General features: G+C 38.6%; 1 protein-coding gene across 2 annotated transcripts in view; it reads left to right on the forward strand.

Moving 5' to 3' along the window:
* Window positions 1-25,715, forward strand: part of TRE1 (trehalase 1) — a 218,148-nt gene that overhangs the window by 124,282 nt on the left and 68,151 nt on the right. For both annotated transcript variants that reach the window (XM_089384393.1, XM_089384392.1), the window contains exons 3-5: window positions 23,851-23,966; window positions 24,255-24,355; window positions 24,557-24,663. In XM_089384393.1, coding sequence (XP_089240519.1) covers window positions 23,851-23,966; window positions 24,255-24,355; window positions 24,557-24,663 — 324 coding nt within the window. The remainder of the gene's footprint in view (window positions 1-23,850; window positions 23,967-24,254; window positions 24,356-24,556; window positions 24,664-25,715) is intronic.

Genomic DNA, 25,715 nt, shown 5'->3' on the forward strand with positions numbered 1-25,715 from the left:
GGGTAGTGAGTGCATAGAAGAGAGGCAAAGATAGTGCCGGAAGACCAGCGTAAAGGCAGAGAGGCAGACGTAGAGCCAGAGGAAGCCATGCAGAGGCCAGCAGTGACTGCGCAGAGGGCTAGAGGGCCTGTGTGAGTGACACAGAGGCTGCATAAGTGACGCAGAGGGCCAGAGAGGCTGCGCAGAGCCTCAGAGGGTTGACGCAGAGGGTTTCAGGTTGACGCAAAGGCCAGGAGGGCTGACGCTGAGCCTCAGAGAGGTGCTAGAGAGAGTTTCGTGGAGCAGACTTTTAGAATATCTGCTTCCGAAGAGAGGTATTACTGCTAGATAGATTTCTCTGTCGAGTGAACCAGTTTGGCACCCAGTTGTACTCAAGAAAATCTGCTTAATAATAAAACCCTCAGAACTGCTGCACCGATTTTCCCAACTTGGGTTTTTCCGGAGACGATTATCCAAAAATAACAGTGTCCCTTGTGTGTTTGTCTATTTCTTTCAATAGTTGATCTGTAGATGGTTGAGACTGCATTGTGTTTATTTCAATATTTATATGGTTAAATAACTTGTTCAGTAATTAAACAATTAGGCGAAATAAACCAGATAGTGCAGGAAAATTTCTAATGGGTTAGACTTAGAAATTTCAACATGGTATCAAAGCGTTGCAGATCACAAGAGAGTTGAAGGCACCAGCTGAATCAGAAAATTTGCAGCAGAAACAACTGTCCCGAGTGACAAAAGCTATTGCTAAGCAGAAAGCAACAAAGAAGGGTTGACGCAGAGGGTCTGCGTCATCAGTTCGAGCGAGAGAAGGGGCCAGTGCAGAAGCAGTGAGAGGCAAAAGAGGCTCATGAAGAGCCACGTCATCCTGCTCACCCAGGCAGGAGTGACACAGTTGGCTAGTGGAGCGATTCAGCCACTACGAGATTACGCAGAGCCTAGAGGCTTAGTTCTTCAGTTGCTGGGGCATAGGAAGTTGTGGGCAGATTGTGGAGTGTGAAGCTGGTGGGGTGTTGTTGTTGTTGAGGCAGAACAGTGCCTAACGGGACAAAGCCAAGGTAAAAGGGAGTTGCTACCTAGGCAAATTTTTAGCCAAGAAATCCAGATCAGTGTTGCATGAGCAAAAGGAGATCGAAGAGGTGTGATTGGACTGTTGGCAAGAGGATTTCCAGGAGGGAAATTGAGACTCGGAGGGAGTCTAGCAGAGAACTTCCAGGAGGAAAGTAGAGACTCAGAGGGAGTCGAAGAGAGAACTTCCAGGAGGGAAGTAGAGACTCAGAGGGAGTCAAAGAGAGAACTTCCAAGAGAGAAGTAGAGACTCAGAGGAGTCGAAAAGAAGAGCACAGATGGCCATGAACGGACTGAGGGATCAGGACAGGCTGGACGGGGCGTCCAACTTTGTCATCTGGAAGGCCAGGATCCTGTCTGTTCTAGATAGACATCGCATCAAGGCCTTTTCCTTGAGAATCGTGGCTATCCCAGTCGACCTAGCTGATAATGAAAAGTATGAGGATGTTGTAGTATACCTACGGGGGATAATATGGGGTACAGAGGGAGGTACCCAAGGGAATAATGTAATAATGGGATGGACCATAGTAATAAATAAGGTGGTTAACTCGTATCATGTAAGGGACCACAAGTAGTTAGCAATAATGTAATAAGCCCATGGTATTGGATAGATGGTATTGAAGGAACCATGGTAATGACTCATGGTGTTGTATGTATGAGGCCTATATAGAGGCTAGAGACTCCCCTTGAGAGATGTCAAGGATTATTGTATGAATAGGCATATGGCTTGTAGAGTGTTCTCCTTCCTTAAGGAGTGAATGTATGGTGTTGCCCTACCTTAAGGGTTTTGATCAATAAGATAAAACATTTCTATATTTAGATATTGTTATTTCTATTGATTATTTATAGTTATTGGGTATATTGGTATTATTTCATATATTTTCAGGTCAGATCTATAACAAGTGGTATTAGAGCACTTTTTTAGGCAAAGCGGAGAAATTTGTTTTTTATTATTTTCGTAGAAATTTTTTCGGGGCGGCGAGTTTGCGGATCAAATCTGTACGTTCTGGTGCAAAATCTGCAGAAAATAATTGCAGATCTGAGTTGTTGGCGAAAAAAATACCCAATTTGGAAAAAAAATAGCCGAATCGAAGTCCGGATGAAGGAGATATCGCTGATTTAAAAATCAGTTGTGTCGCAGAAATTTTTCGGGGCGGCGAGTTTGCAGATCAGATTTGTAATTACAGATCTGGGTTCTTTAAAAAAAAATACCCAATTTCCAAAAAAAATCAGTTGAATCAGAGTTCAGATGAGGGAGATATCGCTGATTTAAAATCAATTCTTTTTTTCAGAAATTTTTGTGATGGCGGAAAAGTTGTAGCGCGAATCTGAAATTCCAGTGCCTAGATTAGGATTTCTATCACAGAGGAAGATGCAGAATGGTCATGCCATTTCCGAAAACAGGTCATAATAAAGATTTTGAGAAATATTAACTAAACTGTGGCCACTTTAAATTTTCGCCAAGTAAGTGATTTTTTTCATGCCGTCTAGCAAGATGTTTTTTTACAGGAAAAGATGATAGCCCTACTATTGAAAAATTCATACAGAGTCAAAAGTTCACATATGAGAAACAATAGAAACTTTTATTATCTCTTGGTTTTCAAGGTGAGGCTTACAAATGGTGGAACTCAATTTACAACAAGTAGTTGTCCAAACTTTCGGATAAAGAGTTTGAAAAACTCCTTTTGGACAAATGGTTTCATGCTAGAAAACAAGGGAATGAGACATGTAAGAGATTATTTTCTACTGGTATCTCCTTATTGCAGGTTCATGGATGCATTCAGAAGGAGAAAATCATTGTGTCTATAAATCCTAGTAGCAAGCAAAATCTTATAAATGTCAATTTGACAAAAAAATTGCAAGTTCTAGCAAAACAAATGGAGCACACATAGGTTAATAATGAGTAAGTGCAAATTTATAAAGATTTGAAGATTTCTAAGAATAAGTATGTATTGCATTCCGGTTTTTATACTTCAGATATGGGTAACATGGATGTTGTTTTGGGATACCTTTGGATGGAATCTGTGGGTACTATCAATATTAATGTGCAGAAAAAATTCCTGAAGCTCTGGTATGAAAAGAAGAAAATAATATTGCAGGATATTTCTATTAAGACCCAAGTAGAGACTATGGAGGCGGATGCACAAAGCTCTAATGACACTGACACATCAGATGATGAGCCCTTGATGGTCGACAATTAAACACAAACATCAAATCAGGTACCAGAAAAATAGGGAGAATCCAAGGAGGCTGAAGCAGAAAATATTACAGGTTCTGATACATTAGGTGAGGACTCAGTGGTTGAAGTAATATTGGAAGATAAGAAACGACAACAGGCACTGCAACATGTACTAGCTACCAATCAGGCTCCATTAGGTGGTGAAGTAAAGAAAAAGACACCGTTGGTTAAAACTTTAGCATATCACCACCACATCACCTCACAAGAAAACAACCAACAAGATGGCAACGAATTAGCCACAAGGACAACAACCCCTGCATGACAGATAGAGAGGGGCGATGATCCACCTACTACACATCAACACGGAAGAGCTGCCAGGGTCAACTTCCATCTCAAGCGCACGAGGCACCAGCTAGATCGAGGGTTCACCTTTTTCTTGGATGGCTAGATGCACGTGCGTGGTACCAGTGGACTACTTTTTTGAGTAGATCTTATTATTTGTGTTCTTCGTATGTTTCGGGGATGAAACATGTTAAAGGGGGTGAAATGTAGTATACCTAGGGGGGATAATATGGGGTACAGAGGGAGGTGCCCAAGGGAATAATGTAATAATGAGATGGGCCATAGTAATAAATAAGGTAGTTAACCCGTATCATGTAAGGGACCACAAGTAGTTAGCAATAATGTAATAAGCCCATGGTATTAGAAGATGTATTGAGGGAATCATGGTAATGACCCATGGTATTGTGTGTATGAGGCCTATATAGAGGCTAGAGACTCCCCATTGAGAGATGTCAAGGATTATTGTATGAACAGACATATGGCTTGTGGAGTGTTCTCTTTCCTTAAGGAGTGAATGTATTGTGTTGCCCTACCTTAAGGGTTTTGATCAATAAAATAAAGCATTTCTGTATTTAGATCTTGTAATTTCTAGTGATTATTTACAGTTATTGGGTATATTGGTATCATTTCATATATTTTAAAAAATATATGATAATACAAATATACCCAAGAAATAATAAGATAGAAATAGATAGAAATGCTTCTTTATTGATCAAACCCTTAAGGTAGGGCAACACCATACATTCACTCCTTAAGGAAGGAGAACACTTTGCAAGCCATATGCCTGTTCATACAATATTACTTGACATCTTTCAATGGGGAGTTTCTAACCTCTATATAGGCCTCATACATATAATACCATGGGTCATTACCATGGTTCCCTCAATACTATTTATCTAATACCATGGGCTTATTATATTATTGCTAACTATTTGTGGTCCCTTACATGATATGGGTTAACCACCTTATTTATTACTATGGCCCATCCCATTATTACATTATTCTCTTGGGTACCTCCCTCTGTACCCCATATTATCCCTCCTAGGTATACTACATTTCACCCCCTTAACATGTTTCGTCCTCAAAACATACGAAGAACACAAATAATAAGATCTACTCAAAAGAGTAGTCCACTGGTACCATGCACGCGCATCTAGCCATCCAAGAGAAAAGTGAACCCTCGATCTAGTTGGTGCCTCGCTCGCTTGAGATGGAAGTTGACCCTGGCGGCTCTTCTGTGTTGATGTGTAGTAAGTGGATTGTTGCCCCTCTCTATCTGTCATGCAGGGGTTGTTGTCCTTGTGGTTAATTCATTGCCATCTTGTTGGTTGTTTTCTTGCGGGGTGATGTGGGTGGTGATATGCTGAAGTTTTAACCAACGGTGTCTTTTTCTTTAATTCACCACCTAATGGAGCCTGATTGATAGCTGGTACATGTTGTGGTGCTTGCTATTGTTTCTTATCTTCCAATATTACTTCAACCACTGAGTCCTCATCTAATGTATCAGAATCTGTAATATTTTTTGCTTTAGCCTCCTTGGATTCTCCCTGTTTTTCTGGTACCTGTTTTGATGTTTGTGTTTGGTTGTCGGCTATCAAGGACTCATCATCTGATGTGTCAGTGTCATTAGAGCTTTGTGCATCTGCCTCCATAATTTCTGCTTGGGTCTTATTAGAAATATCCTGCAATGTTATTTTCTTTTTTTTATACCAGAGCTTCAGGAATTTCTTCTGCACATTAATATTGATAATACCCACAGATTCCATCCAAGGGTATCCCAAAACAACATCCATGTTACCCATATCTGAAGTATAAAAATTGGAATGCAATACATACTTATCCATAGAAATCTTAAAATCTTTATAAACTTGCACCTGCTCATTATTAACTTGTATGTGCTCCATTTGTTTTGCTGGAATTTACATTTTTTTGCCAAATTGACATTTATAAGATTTCGCTTGCAACTAGGATTTGTAGACACAATGATTTTCTCCTTCTGAATACATCCATGAACCTGCAATAAGGAGATACCAGTAGAAAATAACCCCTTACATGTCTCATTCCCTTGTTTTATAGCATGAGACCATTTGTCCAAGAGGAGTTTTTCAAATTCTTTATTTGAAAGTTCGGACAACTGCTTGTTGTGAATTGAGTTCTACCATTTGTAAGCCTCACCTTGGAAACCAAGCGATAATAAAAGTTTTCATTGTTTCCCATATGTGAACTTTTGACTCTGTATGAATTTTTCAATAGTAGGGCTATCATCTTTTCCTGTAAAAAAAATCTTGCTAGACGACACGAAAAAAATCACTTACTTGGCGAAAATTTAAAATGGCCACAGTTTAGTCAATATTGCTCAGAATCTTTATTATGACCTGTTTTTGGAAATGGCATGACCATTCTGCATCTTCCTATGTGATAGAAATCCTGATCTAGGCACTGGAATTTCAGATTCGCGTTGCAATTTTTCTGCCATCACAAAAATTTCTGAAAAAAGCGTTGATTTTAAATCAGCGATATCTCCCTCATCCGGACTCTGATTCAACTGATTTTTTTTTGAAATTGGGTATTTTTTTGCAAAGAACCCAGATTTGTAATTAGATTCTTAAAATTTTGCACTAGAACGTACATATTTGATCTGAAAACTCGTCGGCCGGAAAAATTTCTGCAACAAAGCTGATTTTTAAATTAGCGATATCTCTCTCATCCAGACTCCGATTCGGCCATTTTTTTTTTGAAAATTGGATATTTTTTTACAAAGAATTCAGATCTGCAATTAGATTCTGCAGATTTTGTACCAGAATGTACAGATCTGATCTGCAAACTTGCCGCCCCAAAAACTTCCTGAAAAAGAAAAAATTCTCCACTTTGCCCAAGAAAGTGCTCTGATACCGCTTGTTATAGATCTGATCCAAAGATATATGATAATACAAATATACCCAAGAAATAACAAGATAGAAATAGATAGAAATGCTTCTTTATTGATCAAACTCTTAAGGTAGGGCAACACCATACATTCACTCTTTAAGGAAGGAGAACACTCCAAAAGCCATATGCCTGTTCATACAATATTCCTTGACATCTCTCAATGGGGAGTCTTTAGCCTCTATATAGGCCTCATACATACAATACCATGGGTCATTACCATGGTTCCCTTAATATCATCTATCTAATACCATGGGCTTATTACATTATTGCTAACTATTTGTGGTTCCTTACATGATACGGGTTAACCACCTTATTTATTTCTATGGCCCATCCCATTATTACATTATTCCCTTGGGCACTTCCCTCTGTATCCCATATTATCCCCCTAGGTATACTACATACGGTTTAACTACCTTATTTATTACTATGGCCCATCCCATTATTACATTATTCCCTTGGATACCTCCCTTTGTACCCCATATTATCCCCCCTAGGTATACTACATTAAACCCAAGGGAATAATGTAATAATAGGATGGGCCATAGTAATAAATAAGGTGGTTAACCCATATCATGTAACAGACTACAAGTAGTTAGCAATAATGTAATAATCCCATGTATTAGATAGATGGTATTGAAGGAACCATGGTAATGACCCATGGTGTTGTATGTATGAGGCCTATATAGAGGCTAGAGACTCCCCATTGAGAGATGTCAAGGAATATTGTATGAACAAGCATATGGCTTGTGGAGTGTTCTCCTTCCTTAAGGAGTGAATGTATGGTGTTTCCCTACCTTAAAGGTTTGATGAATAAAGAAGCATTTCTATCTATTTCTATTTTGTTATTTCTTAGGTATATTTGTGTTATCATATATTTTTGGATCAGATCTATAACAAGTGGTATCAGAGCTATAACAGATGTGATGGCTAAAGAAAAATGCATAATCCTTGATGGAGTCAAGGATCATGTAGTTCAACATATTGTCGAGAAGAATACGACAAAGAAAATGTGGGACACCTTGACGACATCGTATCAGGGCACTTCTGCGCAGAGGAAGATGCTACTAGAGAATCAACTGTGGTTTTATCAGATGCAGAAGGGGGAGCAAATAGATCACTTCCTCAACAGGTTGTAGGAGATCCGGGACCAACTGACTTCCATAGGGGCTATGCCAGATCAAGAGTTAATGGTGAGGACCGCCCTGAACGCAGTCTCGGAGGAGTGGGAGACATTCGTCCAAAGCATTTTGGGCAGAGAGAATATTCCAAATTGTTAAGAACTGTGGGCAGCTCTTCACCAAGAAGAGATCAGACGACTGACCAAGGCGGGAAGTAGTGGTAAAGGAGCCTAGGTCAAGAAAGAGGAGGAAGAGGATGCGGCTCTGGCATTTGCGGGGCAATAAGGGAAGAGGAAGAAAAATGACCTCTCCAAGATTAAGTGCTTCAACTGTGGGGAGCTGGGCCATTATGCAACCCAGTGTCCTAGGAAGAAGAATAAGGGAGAGGCGTCTGACTCCAAGGCAACGCCAGTGAAGGCGGAAAAGGAGGTAGAGGATGATGATGATTGTGCCATGAGTGGTTATGTATCTCTAGAGAAGAGGTGGGGAGACATCGAGCTGAAGTAAGGAGGACTACAGGAGATGAGGGGCAGGATCCTTGAGGTACCCAAACTCTTGGATCATATCCGGCTATAGGAGCCCCGAAGTGACAGTAGCAGGATGGCGGATGTCGGTAGAAGTGGATGCAGATGGAGTGACAGAGAATGCTAGAGTGTAGTAGTCCCTGGCAGCGTAGAGAGGGCTACAGTAGTGGGAGAGGCACAAAGGAGATTGCAATAGTGCAGGAAGGCACAAAGGTGTTTGCAGCAGTGCGAGAGGCATAGAGGTGTTGCAGCAGCATAGAGGCAGCAGAGGGAGCACAAGATAGCGACAGAGAGAGCTTCAGCATCAGGAGGGTTTCTAGCCTGACAAGGATGTTAGTAGTTGGGTAGATCAGTTACCATCGTCTCAGTAACTGAGTTGCAGTGTAGCAGTAGCAGTGGTAGTGCTATGGGCAACACGATGCAACATGAGGAGAGAGGGTTGCAGTGCAGATGCAGTGTTGGGAGAAAGGACCAGTAACAACACGGATGCAGAGGGAGCTGCCGTACAGATGTAGAAGTGGCAGTGGTAGAGCCATGGATAGCAGTACAAGACGCAATAGTGCAGAGGATATTGGGCAGGGAGGCCAAGCATCAACATAGGTACCGGTGTTGGATGATCAGGGCGATGCTCAGTGGTGGAGTATTACTAGAGCACATTCTTCACTAAGAGGGAGTGTTGATTTGGGGTAGCATCAGATGTGCTCTAGCCATGAAAATTGGTGGAAAGGCTAAAGCACATGATATCTCCAAGACCCAGAAATGGTTTGGGGAAATTCTGGCCGGTGAAAGAGATATTAAAATAATTAATATTTTTAATGGGTTCCTAAGTCTAAACTTAGGAAAATAAAAATATTAATGGGTATTAATATAAAACCAGGTTAGAAGGTTCTAATTGACATGGATCAAGCCAAATTTAATCTTAGTCGTTGATTAGAGATGTAATCTCGGCCGTTGAAGACTCAACAGAAAAAGTATAAGAGGAGGCTTGATGGTCAGTTGCAGATACACCAGAGTGATCAGTCAGTTCGATTTTCTAGAGCGGAGTTTGCTAAGAGAAATCAAACTAGTGATCAGAGTTGCAGCAAGGGGCAGTGAGTGCATAGTAGAGAGGCAAAGATAGTGCCGGAAGACCAGCACAGAGGCAGAGAGGCAGACACAGAGCCAGAGGAAGCCATGCAGAGACCAACAATGATTGTGCAGAGGGCTAGAGGGTCTGCGTGAGTGACAGAGAGGCTGCAAAGGTGATGCAGAGGGCCAGAGAGGCTGTGTAGAGCCTCAGAGGGCTGATGCAGAGGGTTTCAGGCTGACGCACAGGGTTTCAGGCTGACACACAGGCCTAGAGGGTTGACGCCGAGTCTCAGGGAGGTGCTGGAGAGAGTTTTGTGGAACAGACTTTCAGAATATCTGCTTCCGAAGAGAGGTATTACTGCCAGATAGATTTCTCTGTCGGGTGAGCCAGTTTGGCACCCAGTGGTACTAAAGAAAATCTATTTAATAATAAAACCCTCAGAGCTGCTGCACCAGTTTTCCCAAGTTGGGTTTTTCCAGGGACGATTGTCCAAAAATAACGGTGTCCCTTGTGTGTTTGTCTATTTCTTTCAGCTGTTGATCTATAGATGGTTGAGACTGCATTGTGTTTATTTCAATATTTATATGGTCAAATAACTTGTTCAGTAATTAAACAAGTAGGCGAAATAAACCAGATAGTGCAGGAAAATTTCTAACGGGTTAGACTTAGAAATTTCAACACCCTCCGGGGCTTATATCTCTCTCCGGAATCCACAAAAATCACCTGCAATTTTTAGATCTATTCCTGCACAAACAAAATATAGGAAAAAAACCCCAAAGCAAGTATATACAAAAATATGAAATACCCAAAACCCCAATGAATTAAAAAAATTGATATTTAGAAATGTACAATAATATTCTACAGATCTAACCGATCTGTAGATCAAATCCCTCTATTAGCCAGATTTAAACATGATTTTGCACAATATTTAGAAATAAATTTGAAATTTTAAAGAGGCGCAAGCCCAAAAAAAATCTGTAAGTAAGATATTCTATAAAATGACTTCAAAAATTAAAACGACAGTGGACTCTTTTAGATTCTACAAACTGAGAGTCGGTCCAGCTGAGGACTTCCCCAAATGCCCAAATCTTGAATGATAACTTCTGCACACTTAGATCTGATTGTTAGATTAATAGAGATTTAAAAATGATCATAAAATCATCAAGAAATAGAGATACTTGCTACTTCTATTAAATCAAAATGATATTCTAAAAACCCAGAAATCTATGCAAGATACCTGTACACAGATCAATCTTCAAAGGCTACAAATTAACAAATGCAAATAAAAGCAACAAAGTATTAAGAACAATATTAGCACATAAATCTGAAAGAGGAACACCACGATCTGAAACCCCAAAGTCTTTGCATTTTATTAACCAGAAAAAGTTACAAGAGCTTTCTTAGAGCAAGTACACGATTCAAAAATCGGATCCAAATAATGGAGAGAGGCTTCTCATTTATAGAAAAATTCTCCAACGGCTAGTTGGCTTGATCCCCGTCAAAGCAATCTCAATTGTTGATGAATATCAAATGATCTTTTAATCATCACCGTTGAAATAAAGTTACTTTTTGAGGAAATTCGAATTTCACTTTTAATTAACTAAAAAATGATAATTTTATTTTGAGTTAACTGCCACAAAAATGTGACTTTGACTTAACTACTATGGCTCAAGGGTTCAAAATATTTTGAAATTTTCAATATTCCCTTGGCTGGGGACCTCTAAAAATTAAAAACTTTAAAACCCACGAATTTAAAATGTTGGAGAATTTAATTTTTCCTAGGACCTAAATTAATTAAATTTCTAACTTTAACATTTTAATTTATTTTAGCCTGAAATTTTAATAAATTGACTCATGAGGGGATTATTAATTTTTCCAACCCTCTAATATTTAGCCATGGTGTCTAACTATGAGGGATCATGCACTAAATATTTCTTTACATGAAATATTACATTTCTAATCCATGAAGGGGTAACACCAGTTCGTTATAGACCCTCAATAATTACCCATTTCTTCGACACAATATGATCTAGTAGACTAAGTGACTTGTAATAAAATAATCTAACAAAATAGTTAAAATTATTCCCAAATCACTTTTACAGAGACTCGATAAATAACAATAGGACTAATTTAAAATCCTGATGACAAAATCCACCTTAGCTTTGGAGTGAGGCTGGAGGTAAAAACTCTACTGATCATCTGTGTTTAGAAAGACACATGAATCGGTGAGACTAAAACCCTCCTAGGATAAAAATCATTATCAGAAATATAAATTTACCTAGGTTGTTACATACATTTGTCTTACTAGGATCATTTACATTATAAAATGCAGAATGAGTTTACAAAACTCCAGTGTACATATAGCTGATAATGATGAATCTGTGGATCATCTGAGTGCTCGGACATGATGGAAATCCATGCACGAAAACATGTATAGTTATGGGGTAGTTGACATGGAGTGGTCAACAGAGCCGAAGATCTCTGACTTGATGTTGACACTGAATGCCATGACTCCCCTCAACCTACTTGAGGATATTGTTCCACCACCAGTCCAACCTACTGATGCAACTTCTTACATTCCAGGACCCCCACGATCTATTCATGATGTAGAGTTGCAATATGCAGAAGATAATGTATGTCAGGCCAGGGTAACTCCAAAATGGGCAGAAGAAAACTGACTGATTATTTCATTAGATAACTATTGTTTATATACATAAAATGGGACGGATCAGTTCATCTTCTTGATGACTGTTCACGTTTTAGTTTACCCAACCGTTGAAGATTAGGTGTGAACATTCCCCCCCTTAATCTGAAGGGATGTTGGTGAGTCCAAGCATCGTTCTGAATCTTTCAAGCTTTTCTCTTCCAAGTGCTTTGGTGAAGATGTTTGCAATTTGCTCATTTGTGGAACAATGATGGAGATGGATTGTTTTGGCCTCAACATGATGTCGGATCAGATGATATTTAGTATTGATGTGCTTAGTACGATCATGGAACTTTGGGTTCTTGGCCAACTTTATTGCAGAGGTGTTATCAATCATGAGTGGAGTTGATTGTACTTGTTTTACCTGCAAATCTTCAAGAATTTTCCTGAGCCACACAATTTCTTTCATTGCTTCAGCTGCTGCCACGTATTCTGCTTCTGTTGTGGAATCTGTTGGAACTGATTGTTTGCGTGATCTCCAGGAGATAGCTCCTGATCCAAGACTCATAGCATATCCTGAAGTAGATACCCCAGTTTCTTTGTCTCCATCGAAGTCTGAATCAGAGTATCCAATCAAGCTGAAGTCGTCCACCTGTGTATACTTGATTCCAAGGTCTTGAGTTCCCTTCAAGTACCTTAGAACTCTTTTTGCAGCAGACCAATGTCCCTCACAAGGCTTTTGCATAAACCTGGAGAGGATTCCAACAACAAATGAAATGTCTGGTCTGGTAGTAGTGAGGTAGATGAGACTTCCTACAAGCTGTCTATACTTTGTTGCATTCTCAAATTCCTTTCCTTCAATAGATGTGAGCTTCAAGTTTTGTTCCATTGGAGTAGAAAGAGGATTGCACTCTGTCATGCCAAATCTGTTTAACAAATCTCCAATGTATTTCTTTTGAGAAAGAAATATGGATTTTGGATGTTGGGTTACTTCAATGCCAAGATAGTAATGAACATAGCCCAAATCAGTCATTTCAAAACTTTTTCCTAATTCTTTCTTTATGGATGCAATATAGCTTTCATTGTTCCCTGTCATTAAAAGATCATCTACATATACCACAAGATATACAACTGTTTTGCCAACTTTCTTGACAAATAAAGTTGCATCATCAAGATCAAAATGTTTGAAGTTGAGTTTCAGAAGATGCTCAGTTAGTTTTTCATACCAGGCTCGTGGTGCTTGTTTGAGGCCATACAAGGACTTCACAAGTTTGCATACTTTGTGTTCATGTCCTTTCACAGCAAATCCTTCAGGCTGGGACATAAAAACATTCTCTTTTAGATCTCTATTTAAGAATGCAGTTTTTACATCCATTTGATGGACTTTCCAACCGTTCTGAGCAGCTAGTGCAAAGAGTGTCCGGATGGTGGCCCATTTTGCTGTGGGGGTAAAAGTTTCCTCATAATCGACCCCTTCCTTCTGTGCAAAACCTTTTGCCACAAGCCTAGCTTTGTGCTTGTCAAGTGAGCCATCAACTTTGTACTTGTTCTTGTAGACCCACTTGCAGCCAATTGGTTTGGTTCCAAATGGAGGATCAACCAATTTCCAAGTGCCATTCTTTATGAGGGCATCATACTCCTTCTGCATTGCTTCTTTCCATTCATCATGAGAAGCAGCTTCTTTGAAGGAAGTTGGTTCAAAATCTGTAGACAAGTTCAATTCACAATCATAAGTAACATCCATATCAACAGGTGAATTAGAGTTATCTACATCACCTCCATCTTGTCGGTTTGTATTTCTGGTTCCTGTTTTTCCGATTTCACCAGGATGAACACTTTCAAGTGTCTTTGTCAGCCACTTTGGGGGACCTTTCTGAGATGGTCCAGGCTGCTCTGTTGATTGAGTTGGGACTGAATCAAGATTGAGTCTCCCAATTCTATCAATTACATCACTTAAAGGATCATCCGGTGTTGGAGTTTCATGCAAGGGAGATTGTTCATCAGAAGAAGATTCCACATGTTGATCTAGTATAGGAATCCCCCCTTCAAGATGTGGAATCTGATTATCAAACTCTTGAAATGATTTCGTTTTTGTGAATCTATCCAAGCGATCAAGTTGCCGCTCAACAACATTGTCAGATTTGGATGATTCAAGAAAAATGACATCTCTAGATACAACAAACTTTTTATTTACTTCATCATAGAGACGGTATGCTTTAGAGGTGTTTGAATACCCCAGGAAGATACACTTACGACTTCTAGCACCAAGTTTGTTTCTATGTACCTTTGGTATTAAAGCATAATAGGTGGAACCAAAAATCCTGAGATGTTTTACCGAAGGAACATGTTCATACCACAATTCATAAGGAGTCTTGTTTCTTATAGCACTAGATGGACATCTATTCTTTATATATGCAGCACATAGAACAACATCAGCCCAAAACATTATCTTTACATTTTTGAAGAAAAGCATGGATCGTACCATATTCAAGATTGTTCTATTCATTCTTTCTGCTACACCATTCTGTTGGGGATTATAAGGTACAGTTGTTTGATGTTTGATCCCATGTTGGCGAAGATAGTTTTCAAATTCATTTGATGTATATTCTTTTCCATTATCAGTGCGAATAGACCCAATATGAGATTGTGCATCATTTTCAATCCACTTATGAAAATTCTTGAATGTTTGAAAAGCATCAGATTTGTTCTTCAATAAATAAACCCAACACATTCTGGTGTAATCATCAATAAATGTCATGATATATTTATTTCCATTTGCAGAAGGAACAGGCATTGGACCACATAAATCTGAATGAATGAGTTCAAGCTTCCTATGTGCTCTTGAATGTGAATCATGAAAAGACTGTTTGCTATGCTTTCCTAGAATGCAAGCATCACATTGCTTATGTTTTCTAGTAATTGTAGGCAAACCAGCAACACCATTTTTCTTCAATAAGCGAAGACTCATAGTTTAAATGTCCAAATATAGCATGCCATAATAAACTTTATGGAAGTGTACCTTCTTCATGATGAGAAATATATGAGAAATGTTGTGCATGAGCAGAGGTTCCTTGCAGTTTAAGAATTCTTTCTTCTTCTATTCCCCTCATGACAAGTGAGTGATCAGATGCCTTTCTTACCTCAAGCTTTCCATCAAACATATGAATGGAGTGACCTTGCTGGCGGATGTGGACCAAGGACAGCAAGTTTCTCTTGAGCTGTGGGAGATATAGAACATGATCCAGAAGAAAGTCTGGAAGACCAGGCAGTTTAAGCTTGATTATGCCAAGCCCTGATGGCTTGATTTTTGACTGATCTGCAAATTATATTGCTCCATCAACATTGTCAGTGTAATCTTCAAAAAAATCTTTCCTATGAGTCATATGACAGGTTGCTCCTGAATCAAGCAACCAATCATTTTTCGAAGAAGCAAGTGAAGCATTAAACAAATCTTCATTTACTCCAATGTTACATTGTGCCTCAATATAGTGAGCGGATTCAGGTGCTTTACCTTTGTCTGTATCATCAGTTTTACCTTTCTGCTGATTTCTTCTCTGCTCAATTTTGTCCCATGGTAGCTTGCATGTCGAAGCATCATGTGATCCATTTCGTTTGCAGCGAATGTAATGCAGATCTGCTTTTTCTGCTTGAGAATGTCTGCCCCCCCTGCCTCTGAAGTATCTTCCTCTTCCTCTTCGTCCACCTCTTCCTCTTGTAGAATCTTGAGCAGGATGCTTTTCTTTATGAGCAAGGCAAACAGTCTCTTCAGAAGATTCAGGGACTGTCTTCTTTCCAAAGGCTTTCTCTCTTTCAGCAAACTTTTTCACAAGAGAGTCAAAGGTTATATCTTTAAGATTTCCATTTGCTTGTAATGACTCAAGATAATTGGAGTAGGTAGGATAGAGTGCTTTGAGAAAGGCAATAAGAGAGATATCCAGCTCAACCTTAGTGGATTTAATATCATGCATTATAGACTTTATTTCAGATGCAAGAGCAAGAGGATCATTATTTTTCAGTTCAAGAGTGAAGAGTTTAATCATGAGCTGAACAACTTCAAGTGCAGAATGTGAATCATAGAGTTCTTTCAGCTTTTGTAAAGCTTCAAAGGCAGTGGAATAGGATGAAATATGACGACTTACTTCTTCATTTACAGATGCTGCGATCAATGCATAGGCTTTGCTGTTCTTGTTTTCCCAAATGACAAGTTCTTTATCTGATGTAGGCTGCACAGGGTCTTTGTCTTCTTCTCCAACACACACTCCTTTCCACAACTCATTGTAGATGAGGGTGTGTTTTACCATCCGGGACCATTCAGGATAGTTCTCCTTGCCAGTGAGAACTATTCCTACCATAGAGATGATTGAATGCATTCTGTAAAAAATACTTCTGCTAAAAAAAACTTTTGCTGATAGAAAGAACTTCTGCTGATAAAAAACTTTCTGCTGATATACAGTGAAATTGTACTCAAAAGGGTAACAGATTTCAAAATCTTTATGCACTAAGTTTTCTTCAAATGTCTCCAAAATTTTATAAAATATCCTCCACAAAATATTCAAACAGCTTCCAAAACTTATTGAAACAGCGTCCAAAACGCATTCAAAAACTTATTCAAACAGCTTACAGCGCATTCAAAAACTTATTCAAACAGCTGGTCAATATATATATGCTGGTTAATCATCAACAAGGCATATACATGCGGTTTAATACCAAACTTTATGGAAACATATACCACTCGGACGGTGCCAATAGTTCTCTGACAGGAGCTTTCAGGCCTTCGAATAGTTGTAACCTTCGATGGATTGAATCGCTATGTGCCTTCCAAGAGTTTGGCATTGAGCACAGGTCGTTGGCTCCAAAAACAAGCCTAAACCCCACTATTTTTACAGCAGAAAGCGCAAACACCCTCAGAACTTACTGAAGGTTACCAATGGATATAACATAGAGGTGAGGTTGGCAACATTCGCATGCAGGTCACAACGAGGGATTCTCATTCTCAGTGGGAGCGGGATTGTTACCAATGTTACCCTCCAGCAGTCGGTCGCTCCTAGCTCGATCCTAACCTTCCACGGACGCCGCGAGATCTATGACCATAAATGAAGGGGCATTGTGATAAGCTCGGTCCACAGCGTAATTCTCCACAACTTCCAGGTAGGCGACGTTGCAGAAAGCGATACAGTTCATATATACAAGGGGGTGACCAAGGTGTGGATCGATCACTTGACCTCCTTCAATGGGAAACTGGGCCTCGTCACAGTAATTCAGGGCTCCACCGATGTGACCATCTCCAACTCTCTGCTTTCCAATACGAATTTCAACATGCTCTTGGGTGGTTCGGACATGGATACAGTCGATCACAAGCTCAGGGTTACAGTTTATCGAAACTGGTTCTTGAATGCTTCATGGACGCGGAGACTATGACCATAAATGCGAAGGCAAATCATACACAGTCACCCTTGATTGGACTCTGTGCTATTCAAAACCTACGAGTGTGAAGACCAGAGCCGAGGCGCAGAGCGGATTGGTAGAAGGTGTCTTGCGAAAAGATTTGAATCTGATACGCCGTTTCCTTTGAAATCTCCTCAACGGAAGGATTTCAGAGCCGGTGCATCAGGTGTGGACAGAGGCAATCAATGCGCAGAGAATCAATGACTTTTAACGGATGCGCATAGAGTCAAACGTTCAGGCATGGCCAGACAAACGTTCAGGCAGAGGCGTTATGGCCAGGCAAACGTTTCAGGCAGAGGCGTTATGGACAGATGCAGCGCTCATGACAGAGCAGCGCTCAGGACAGAGGAGCGCTCAGGACAGAGATAAGGGAGTTACAAGGAATCTTGGACCTGCGCTCTGATACCATGTCAGGCCAGGGTAACTCCAAAATGGGCAGCAGAAAACTGACTGATTATTTCATTAGATAACTATTGTTTATATACATAAAATGGGACGGATCAGTTCATCTTCTTGATGACTGTTCACGTTCCAGTTTACCCAACCGTTGAAGATTAGGTGTGAACAATGTAGATCCATTTGAGGATATGTAAATGTATTTACTATTATCATTTATGATATTATGATCCTTTTTGTTACTTTGTATGAGGGAGGATGCATCATTTCAGTGTTTCAGTCTTCATATTTATAATATATCTAATGGTTTCAGTTCTAAAAGTGTTTGATGGTTTCAGGGAGTATTTGATTTTTGAACTTTAAAGTGTTTTTTAAAATTAAAAAAATATTATTGTATTTTATTTTTTTGTACTTGACATATCCTTGTCATATCTGGATCCTGGATTTTCAAAAAACTAGCGGATCCGGATCCATATCCATATCTGAATCTTGGTAACTTAGCGAGTCCTCCTCTATAGTGGTATCCAAGTGCCCTCATGCAAGGCATTCATCCTCTAAGTGTGCACTACATGTCCACTCATGTGACCAATCCTCCTCTTATGTGTGCCAATATGGCCACTAAGCTCAAACGGAGCTCCTTAACATGTGTTTGGGTCAACAACCAAACTCCATGAAGTATGCTCCTCAACCCAAGCATCCTCAAGTCAAGTGTCCAAGCTCTAAAGGTTAAGTTATCTCTTCCAAGTGTCATACTAAGGTTTCCCTTAAGATGAAGTGCCTCCCAAGCATGAATCTCCTTGTGCCCAATGCCCCTCCTCCAGAATGGTGTGTTCTTTATCAAGCTGGTCGTCCAACACTCCTCTTCTACAATGGTATCTAAGTGTTATCCACAAATACTTTTTGGCCTATCTTATAGACAAACATGAATATGGATATATGGTCAACGATGCATTGACCATATATTCTTTAAGAATATATTTCGTAACTATGTCATCTAAAATGACCTCTTTTGGTACTCTTTTCTAGAAGCAAGCTGACCATTTAGGGACAATTCCAAAACCAAATGGCCAACAATTTGGTTTGTGATCAATAATTTTTACAACTTGAAATGTTGAAATCAAAAGGAGATCATACATATGTGGTGAGCACTTCAACAAAGCATAATACATCCAAGTAAAATATTTTGGATTTACCAAAGCACTTGAAAAGAGTAGATCATACCAATATGTGCACCTGAGAGAAGAAGACCCTGGGGTTAGCGTTGGACTCTAACGTCCTCTAGAAGAAGTAGGAGGTAGACTTTGACATCCTCTAAATGAACATGATGATGACAAAGGGAAATGGTACCCTCCTTCTTGGCTTAGGCAAAATCGATCTTCTCCTCCTTTGCTCTCCAAACCCTTCTCACTGTTTGCATATGTCCCAATTGTTCTTTTGTCTTGGAGGTGTTAGGACATCTAGACACTGGGAGTTAGTTTAAGGACAACTTGGGCTAGTGTGCTTTTATGTTTAGTGTATTTCTTTGTTATGCTTTTGTACATTATAAATTTGATGGTCACAATCTTGTCCTACACATGAGAGATCCAAGGGTTCAACATCTCCTCGATTATAACACTTGATCCATGGTTTGTCACTTGATTGGTCCATGATCTCTATTTGAAGAGCGTAGAGGATCACTTTCTAATGGTCGATGTGAGAGATTTTATCGAAATTACTTGCGCATTAATAGATTGCCTTTAGTGTCGTACAATGTTTTCCCTCTTTGAGAGTTTTTAACCATGTACATATTGGTGTCACTATGTTTGATTTGTGTGAGATTGAATGTCTTCAAAGTGTTCAACCTTGTTTACTTGTTTTTCAAACTTGGTAATAGTGTGTCTTACACCTTAGTTTGCATGATGCCTATAGTAGTGAATTTTTTCACTACCCTTGTGATTTTCGTCACAAAGAGCTTTGGATGGCTAGGGTTTTGTCTTGGTTCCTTGGATTATCATTGACATGAATGATGATGTGGTAGAGATTTTGATGGTATTTTGCTTGGTATACTTGCTTATCATGGAGAGATAACAACACACCTGATCATTTGATGTTCTAGTCACAAATCTTTGCTAAGTGATTGGGTATGATGGTACATGAATATGTTGGTGGAATGCCTTAGAACTTTGAGCTAAGTAAACATGATATTGGCTTCTCCATTTGGTTGGCTTCATCATGGCATAAAGTGCTTTGGCATACATTCACTTTCTTCCGCATGCTTTGTTACTTGGATGGATGGATATGGGAATGGTTGGGGCTCCTTTTCTCCAATGCCCTAGCTCTTATGAATGATATTCACTTGTCGAGAGGTTACTTGTAGCATGGAGCATGGTTATGATTCCATATGACGTCATTTTTTGTCCTTTTGCATCAAGTTTGGTCCATTTTTCTCTAGGAAACAATGCATATATAGCTGAACTAACAATTTTGAGATAATTTATTTGGGGTTTTTGTGCAGATCTTGCATCTTCTAGTCTTTTTGTGTATTACTTTTAATGGGGGTTGATTAAGAAGATACACTAATGTGTGTATTGCTCATGATCGATACTTGTAAGGAACATAATTGTTCTTTGACATTCACCTAGCCATCTCCATCACAGTGTGATTGTGCCTTTCCACCACTCCATTTTGTTGTGAAGAGTAAGGTGTGGTGTATTCTCCTTTTATGCTTGCTTGAGAACAAAAATATAGAAAGTCCTTAGATAAAAATTCTCAACCATTCTTGGACTGGAGGACATTAATGCTCTTCTTGGATTGGTTTTTCAACAAAGCCCTAAATATCATGAACTCATTAAACACATCTAATTTCAATTTCAGAAATCCACTTACATTTTCTTGGAAAAATCATCTACAGAACAAAAATACTTGGCACCAGCAAATGAAGTTGTCTTCATAGGTCCACAAATGTTAGCATGGATCAAGTGAAGAACTTCCTCATCTCTCGAAGATTGCCCTTCTTCAAATTGATTCTTGTGCTGCTTATCAACTTGACATGCTGGAAAAGTTCTTTATTGATTCTGTATCTCTAAAAGGCCATCAACCAAACTTTCTTTAACCAAATGAGAAGGAGATCTCAAATTCAAATGCCCATCCCTTTGATGCCAAAGCTCATTACTATTTTAGATGATGGTAACAAAAGTTGATTGTGAATATTTTTCTTTGAGTAGTTGAAAACAAAACAAAATCAAAAAGGGTTTAATGTAGCATGGATTGTTGTCTAGGAAATTTTAGAATTTGTAATTTTATTGATTTGGAAGTTTAAGAATTCAAGAATGTTGGCAACTCGAGAATTCAAAGAATATGGGAATACGGGTATTCTACCCTTACAAGGGTGTGATGAGCTAGCTTGATGGAGTACCCGCGTGATTTCAAAAGTGTGGTAAAGTGAAGTGATTTCAAAACCGTGGAGGGTTAAAGTTACTTTGAAACTATGGAATGAAGTTACTTCAAAATTGTGGAGTGAAGTTACTTCAAAATTGTGGAGTGAAGTTATTTCCTAAGTTACCAGGATTCAGATACGAATACGGATCCGGATCCGGATCCACTAGTTTTTTGAAAATCCTTGATCTGCTAGTTTTTTGAAAATCCAGGATCCGCTAGCTTTTTGAAAATCCAGGATCCGAATACAGCAAGGATACATTGATGAAAATAGCACCAAGAAATGTTAAAAATAGAATCCAGAAATTCCAATTTAATTTGTCCTTGAATTAAATTGTAATTCTTTTCTCATAGAAACTTGTAAATAGTTAATTAAATTTAATTAACTTAATTAACTTAGGAATTTCTTCTAATTGGAAATCTTTTTGAAGTCATGTATATGTTCTCCCTATGTTATAGGGGTCCATGATGAGTTAAGTATGAGTGGTAATTAGTTAACTCAGTTTATTGAGTTAGGTCCAGTTAAACTAGTTCCAAACTGTTTGAGGAACTAATAGTGAGTTAACAGTCAGTTGATGCATTAGTGCACTCAACTAGTGCTACTTCAGTTAACTGAATATTCCCTCATCAGAAACTCATGCATGTCGATTTTGAGAAAGGCCCAGTTGAGATTAGAGTGCAGGGACAATGTACTATTTGTTTTAGATTTTTCTGAGTTACATTGATAGTGCATGCATTCAGAAACTGAGGAATTTCCGTTTAAATACAGGCTAATTCTCTCAGGAATTGTGCAAAGAATTAGAAGCTTAGAGGCTTGGAAATTTGGCTAAGTATTGGCCAAAGGAAGTCTCAGGCGGAGGATAGAAAATACTTGTGCAGGTTAAGCTCAAGGTTGAGCAGAGCATATTGTATTTATCCAAATTCTTTGACCAAGGGCGCAAGGAAATAGGGACTTGGAGAGCAGGAGAATTGGCTAAGTGTTGGCCAAGAGGAGTAAAATCCTACGTAGGGTATCACATGTTGAACCAGAGTATAAAAAAGGTTCGAGCAGGATGTGGTATGTGGAGCTTGAGATCTTTGACTTGAACGTAACACTGAATGAAATGACTCACCTCAACCTACTTGAGGATATTGTTCCACCACCAGTCTAGCCTATTGATACAACTTCCTACATTCCAGGACCCCCATCATCTATTCATGATGTAGAATTGCAATATGCAGAAGATAATGTAGATCCATTTGAGGATATGTACATGTATTTACTATTATCATTTATGATATTATAATCTTTTTTGTTACTTTGTATGAGGGAGGATGCATCATTTCAGTGTTTCAGTGTTCATATCTATAATATATCTAATGGTTTTAGTTCTAAAAGTGTTTGATGGTTTCAGGGAGTATTTGATTTTTGAACTCTAAAGTGTTTTTTTAAATTAAAAAAATATTATTATATTTTATTTTTTTGTACTTGACGTACGTAGAAAATCCTATAGATTCACAAGCTCATGTAATCTAGTTAGTAATAAAAAACCGTGATTATCCCATTATATTAGCTTTTCTAGCTTTTCCTTAGTCAGACGTAACCTTGCCAATATTACGATTTATGAAAAATATAATTTTTTTATTGATGTCTTATAATTGTAAAAGCTCACGTGTGCTTAATTTTGTTCAAGTATTTGCCACTGGGAAAGAGGTTTATAACTCATTAAATTGAAGAAGACAATTTGCTTGTGTCACAAGCTACTTGTTAAAACTTTAGAGAGCACCTGCTGATTATATTTGTCTTCGCAAAAGATTGTGTGTTTGTGTCAGTGGAGGTTTTGTAACCGGTCCACTTTATTTTGTCAGATATTTTCCGTTTTATATTTGTATTCTCTTTCATACTCATTAAGAATTGTATTTTATTCTAAATAACATTTCCATCAACCTCTTTAATACATAGTATTATCCTTATTGTCTATGCCATGTATAAAGTAGTGTTATCAGAACTGGACTGGTCATTGAATTGGTTTATCTGAGAAACTGGAACCAGACAAAAATTGGAAACAAAATAGGACCACAAAACTGGTTAACCAGAAAATATATAAAATATATAAATTTTGAAAAAATAAATATATTAATGTACATCCATGTGAATCCAAACTGTTATACACCACTATGTGAAGTTTCTCATGTATATAGCAGGGATGCATTATGCATATAACCCAAATCATATTGAGTGAAATCTATATCTGAATAAAAATACATGAACAAAGAGGCTCTAAATGGGCCAAAAAACTCAGCTAAAAAAATTCAAAATTTGCTCAAATGAATTGTGAGTTAAATGGTGGGTGGGGACCTCTTTAAATAGCATTAGGGGGGCTCGGGTCAGGTTTAGTGTTTAACTGTTTTTTTTGTTCGTTGAAAACCTTACTATAATTTTTTTGTAAATTTAAGTTCAAGTGATCCCAATCTCCCGCTGTATGCTTTTGTATGGAACTGGCTGATGTTGATATTTGTGACTGTTTCCGGTACGGAATGGGCTGGTTCAGTACAAAACTAGCCTTTTCTAGTTTGAAACATTCAGTGGACTGGTACTGATCTGGAGGCTGGAACCATTCGGACTGGCCAGTTTTGCCGGAACCAGTCCAGTTTTGATAAATTAGTATATAGTATTTAACTCGTACAATTTGTATGCAATGCAGTTTACATTCTCACTAACCTCCTGTATGTTGATATTTATGTTGTAGTCAACCTCCTCTCCTAAGTGCCATGGTACGGGCCATTTACATGAAAACAGGGGATATTGATCTATTAAAAATGGCATTCCCAACTTTGTTACAGGAACACAGATTTTGGAACTCAGGTAATCTAGATATAATCTGATGGGTTTGTATTAGCATGCTGGAAATATTATATGAGCACCAGAAAGTTTTATTCATTTAATATTTCTTTCCGAACAACTGATTAAATTTTCACACTTGACATCATGATCAAGTATGATAGAAATTATACAATCTATGCCAATCATGAGCTCAAATGAAGACTCTTGAAAATGGATTCTGGTTTTCTATCATTTTCCGAAGTTCATTGCAGTATCTTTTGGAAGTTATTGGTGGTTTCTGAGGGTATGAATGGATTTGGTTTGAAACAGGAATCCATAAAGTTATAGTACGGGATGCGCATGGTGCTGAACACTCTTTAAGCAGATACTATGCAAGATGGGATGCTCCCAGACCAGAATCTGCAACGACGGTAAGACATACATCCCAGTATATTTCCCATCATTTGTCAGGCTAGTCAATCTCTAAAAAGGGACAACATATGATGAGTTGCCTCATGTTGTGTAGAATTTATTAATTTTCCACGATGATTTAACAATAAATTCTTTATCTATTTTCAATAAAATTTTAAGGCTTTCAAAATTAAAGTATGCCAACTTACTCTTATATACAGGACATGGAAACAGCAGCAGGGTTGACAGAAAGCGAAAAAAAGCTTCTCTATCGTGAGATTGCTACTGCTGCTGAAAGTGGATGGGACTTCAGTTCACGATGGATGCGGTAATGTTTATTACTATAGAAAATTTTCAAACTAGAATATTTCTTAACTGAGCTTTCCTAATGCTTTTTGTCCTTGCTAAAAAATGTTTATGAGACATTGGATACCAAAATGGTCAGGAAACATCGTTTTTCACTTCTTTTCACATAGCGTCTTAATTTTGGAACCCTAAAAGTGCTAAGAATATGAATGCACAATGTTTAACTTAAACATGTTTGGATTTGCCATTCCTTGTTTTGAACCTTGCTTTATGTCTGCACTAGTCCAAATTTCTTAACTTGACCTCAAAGGGACCACTTGCAGCTTATAACTGATAATAATCAGATCAATCACAATACTTGCAAGTGCACTATATGTTGAAGGGAAATCACTATTACTGCAATGTTATGCTTATATGAATACTACTGATTTAGCATCATTTGTTATATTCCTTGTATTCACTAGATTGACATATCTTCCAGAAAGGGACTATGACTGCTGTAACATCAGAGGAATATTTGGAGGTTGACTAAAAAATATTTCAGTTTGCATATATCTATCGTAGAGTGCATATGGTTGCTTCTGCCCTTCCTTGTCTACCTTCACTTTTCTCATGTTTCTTTTGGTTCAAGGGACAATAAAAAATTTCATGGGGTGGGTATGTGGGATACTGAGTGCTTTCAACTTTCCAGATCAGAAGTGGTGGGTCCAGGAACCTGTTGTCTGACCCCACAGGGGGTCGACAAAGTCTGCTGTAGCAGGTAGATCTGATGCAGATCATCGAATCTCACAATAGGCTGGCAAGAAGAGATGTACAACCATGGGTGTTGTGATAGGCATGATAATCCCGCTTCCATCCCTCGCATGGAGGTTGATTGGGCAGGGAGGCACACTATGTCCTCTGGGATTGCAAGTTCTGTGCCAGGATAACATATAGTAGCTAGTCAACAGGGACCCACAACAGGGATATGAACTTTGCAGTGAACTGTAATTTGCATCTGAAGTTCATGACCAAGCAGCAAGGCATAGAGGTGGTCAGTCTATTTTTTATCTGAATGTTTATAAGATAGTTTTA

The sequence above is a fragment of the Pinus tabuliformis genome, chromosome Q (assembly GCF_031772625.1).
Source record: "Pinus tabuliformis cultivar Carrire ecotype Pingquan chromosome Q, CPIR1, whole genome shotgun sequence".
Lineage (NCBI taxonomy): Eukaryota > Viridiplantae > Streptophyta > Pinopsida > Pinales > Pinaceae > Pinus > Pinus tabuliformis.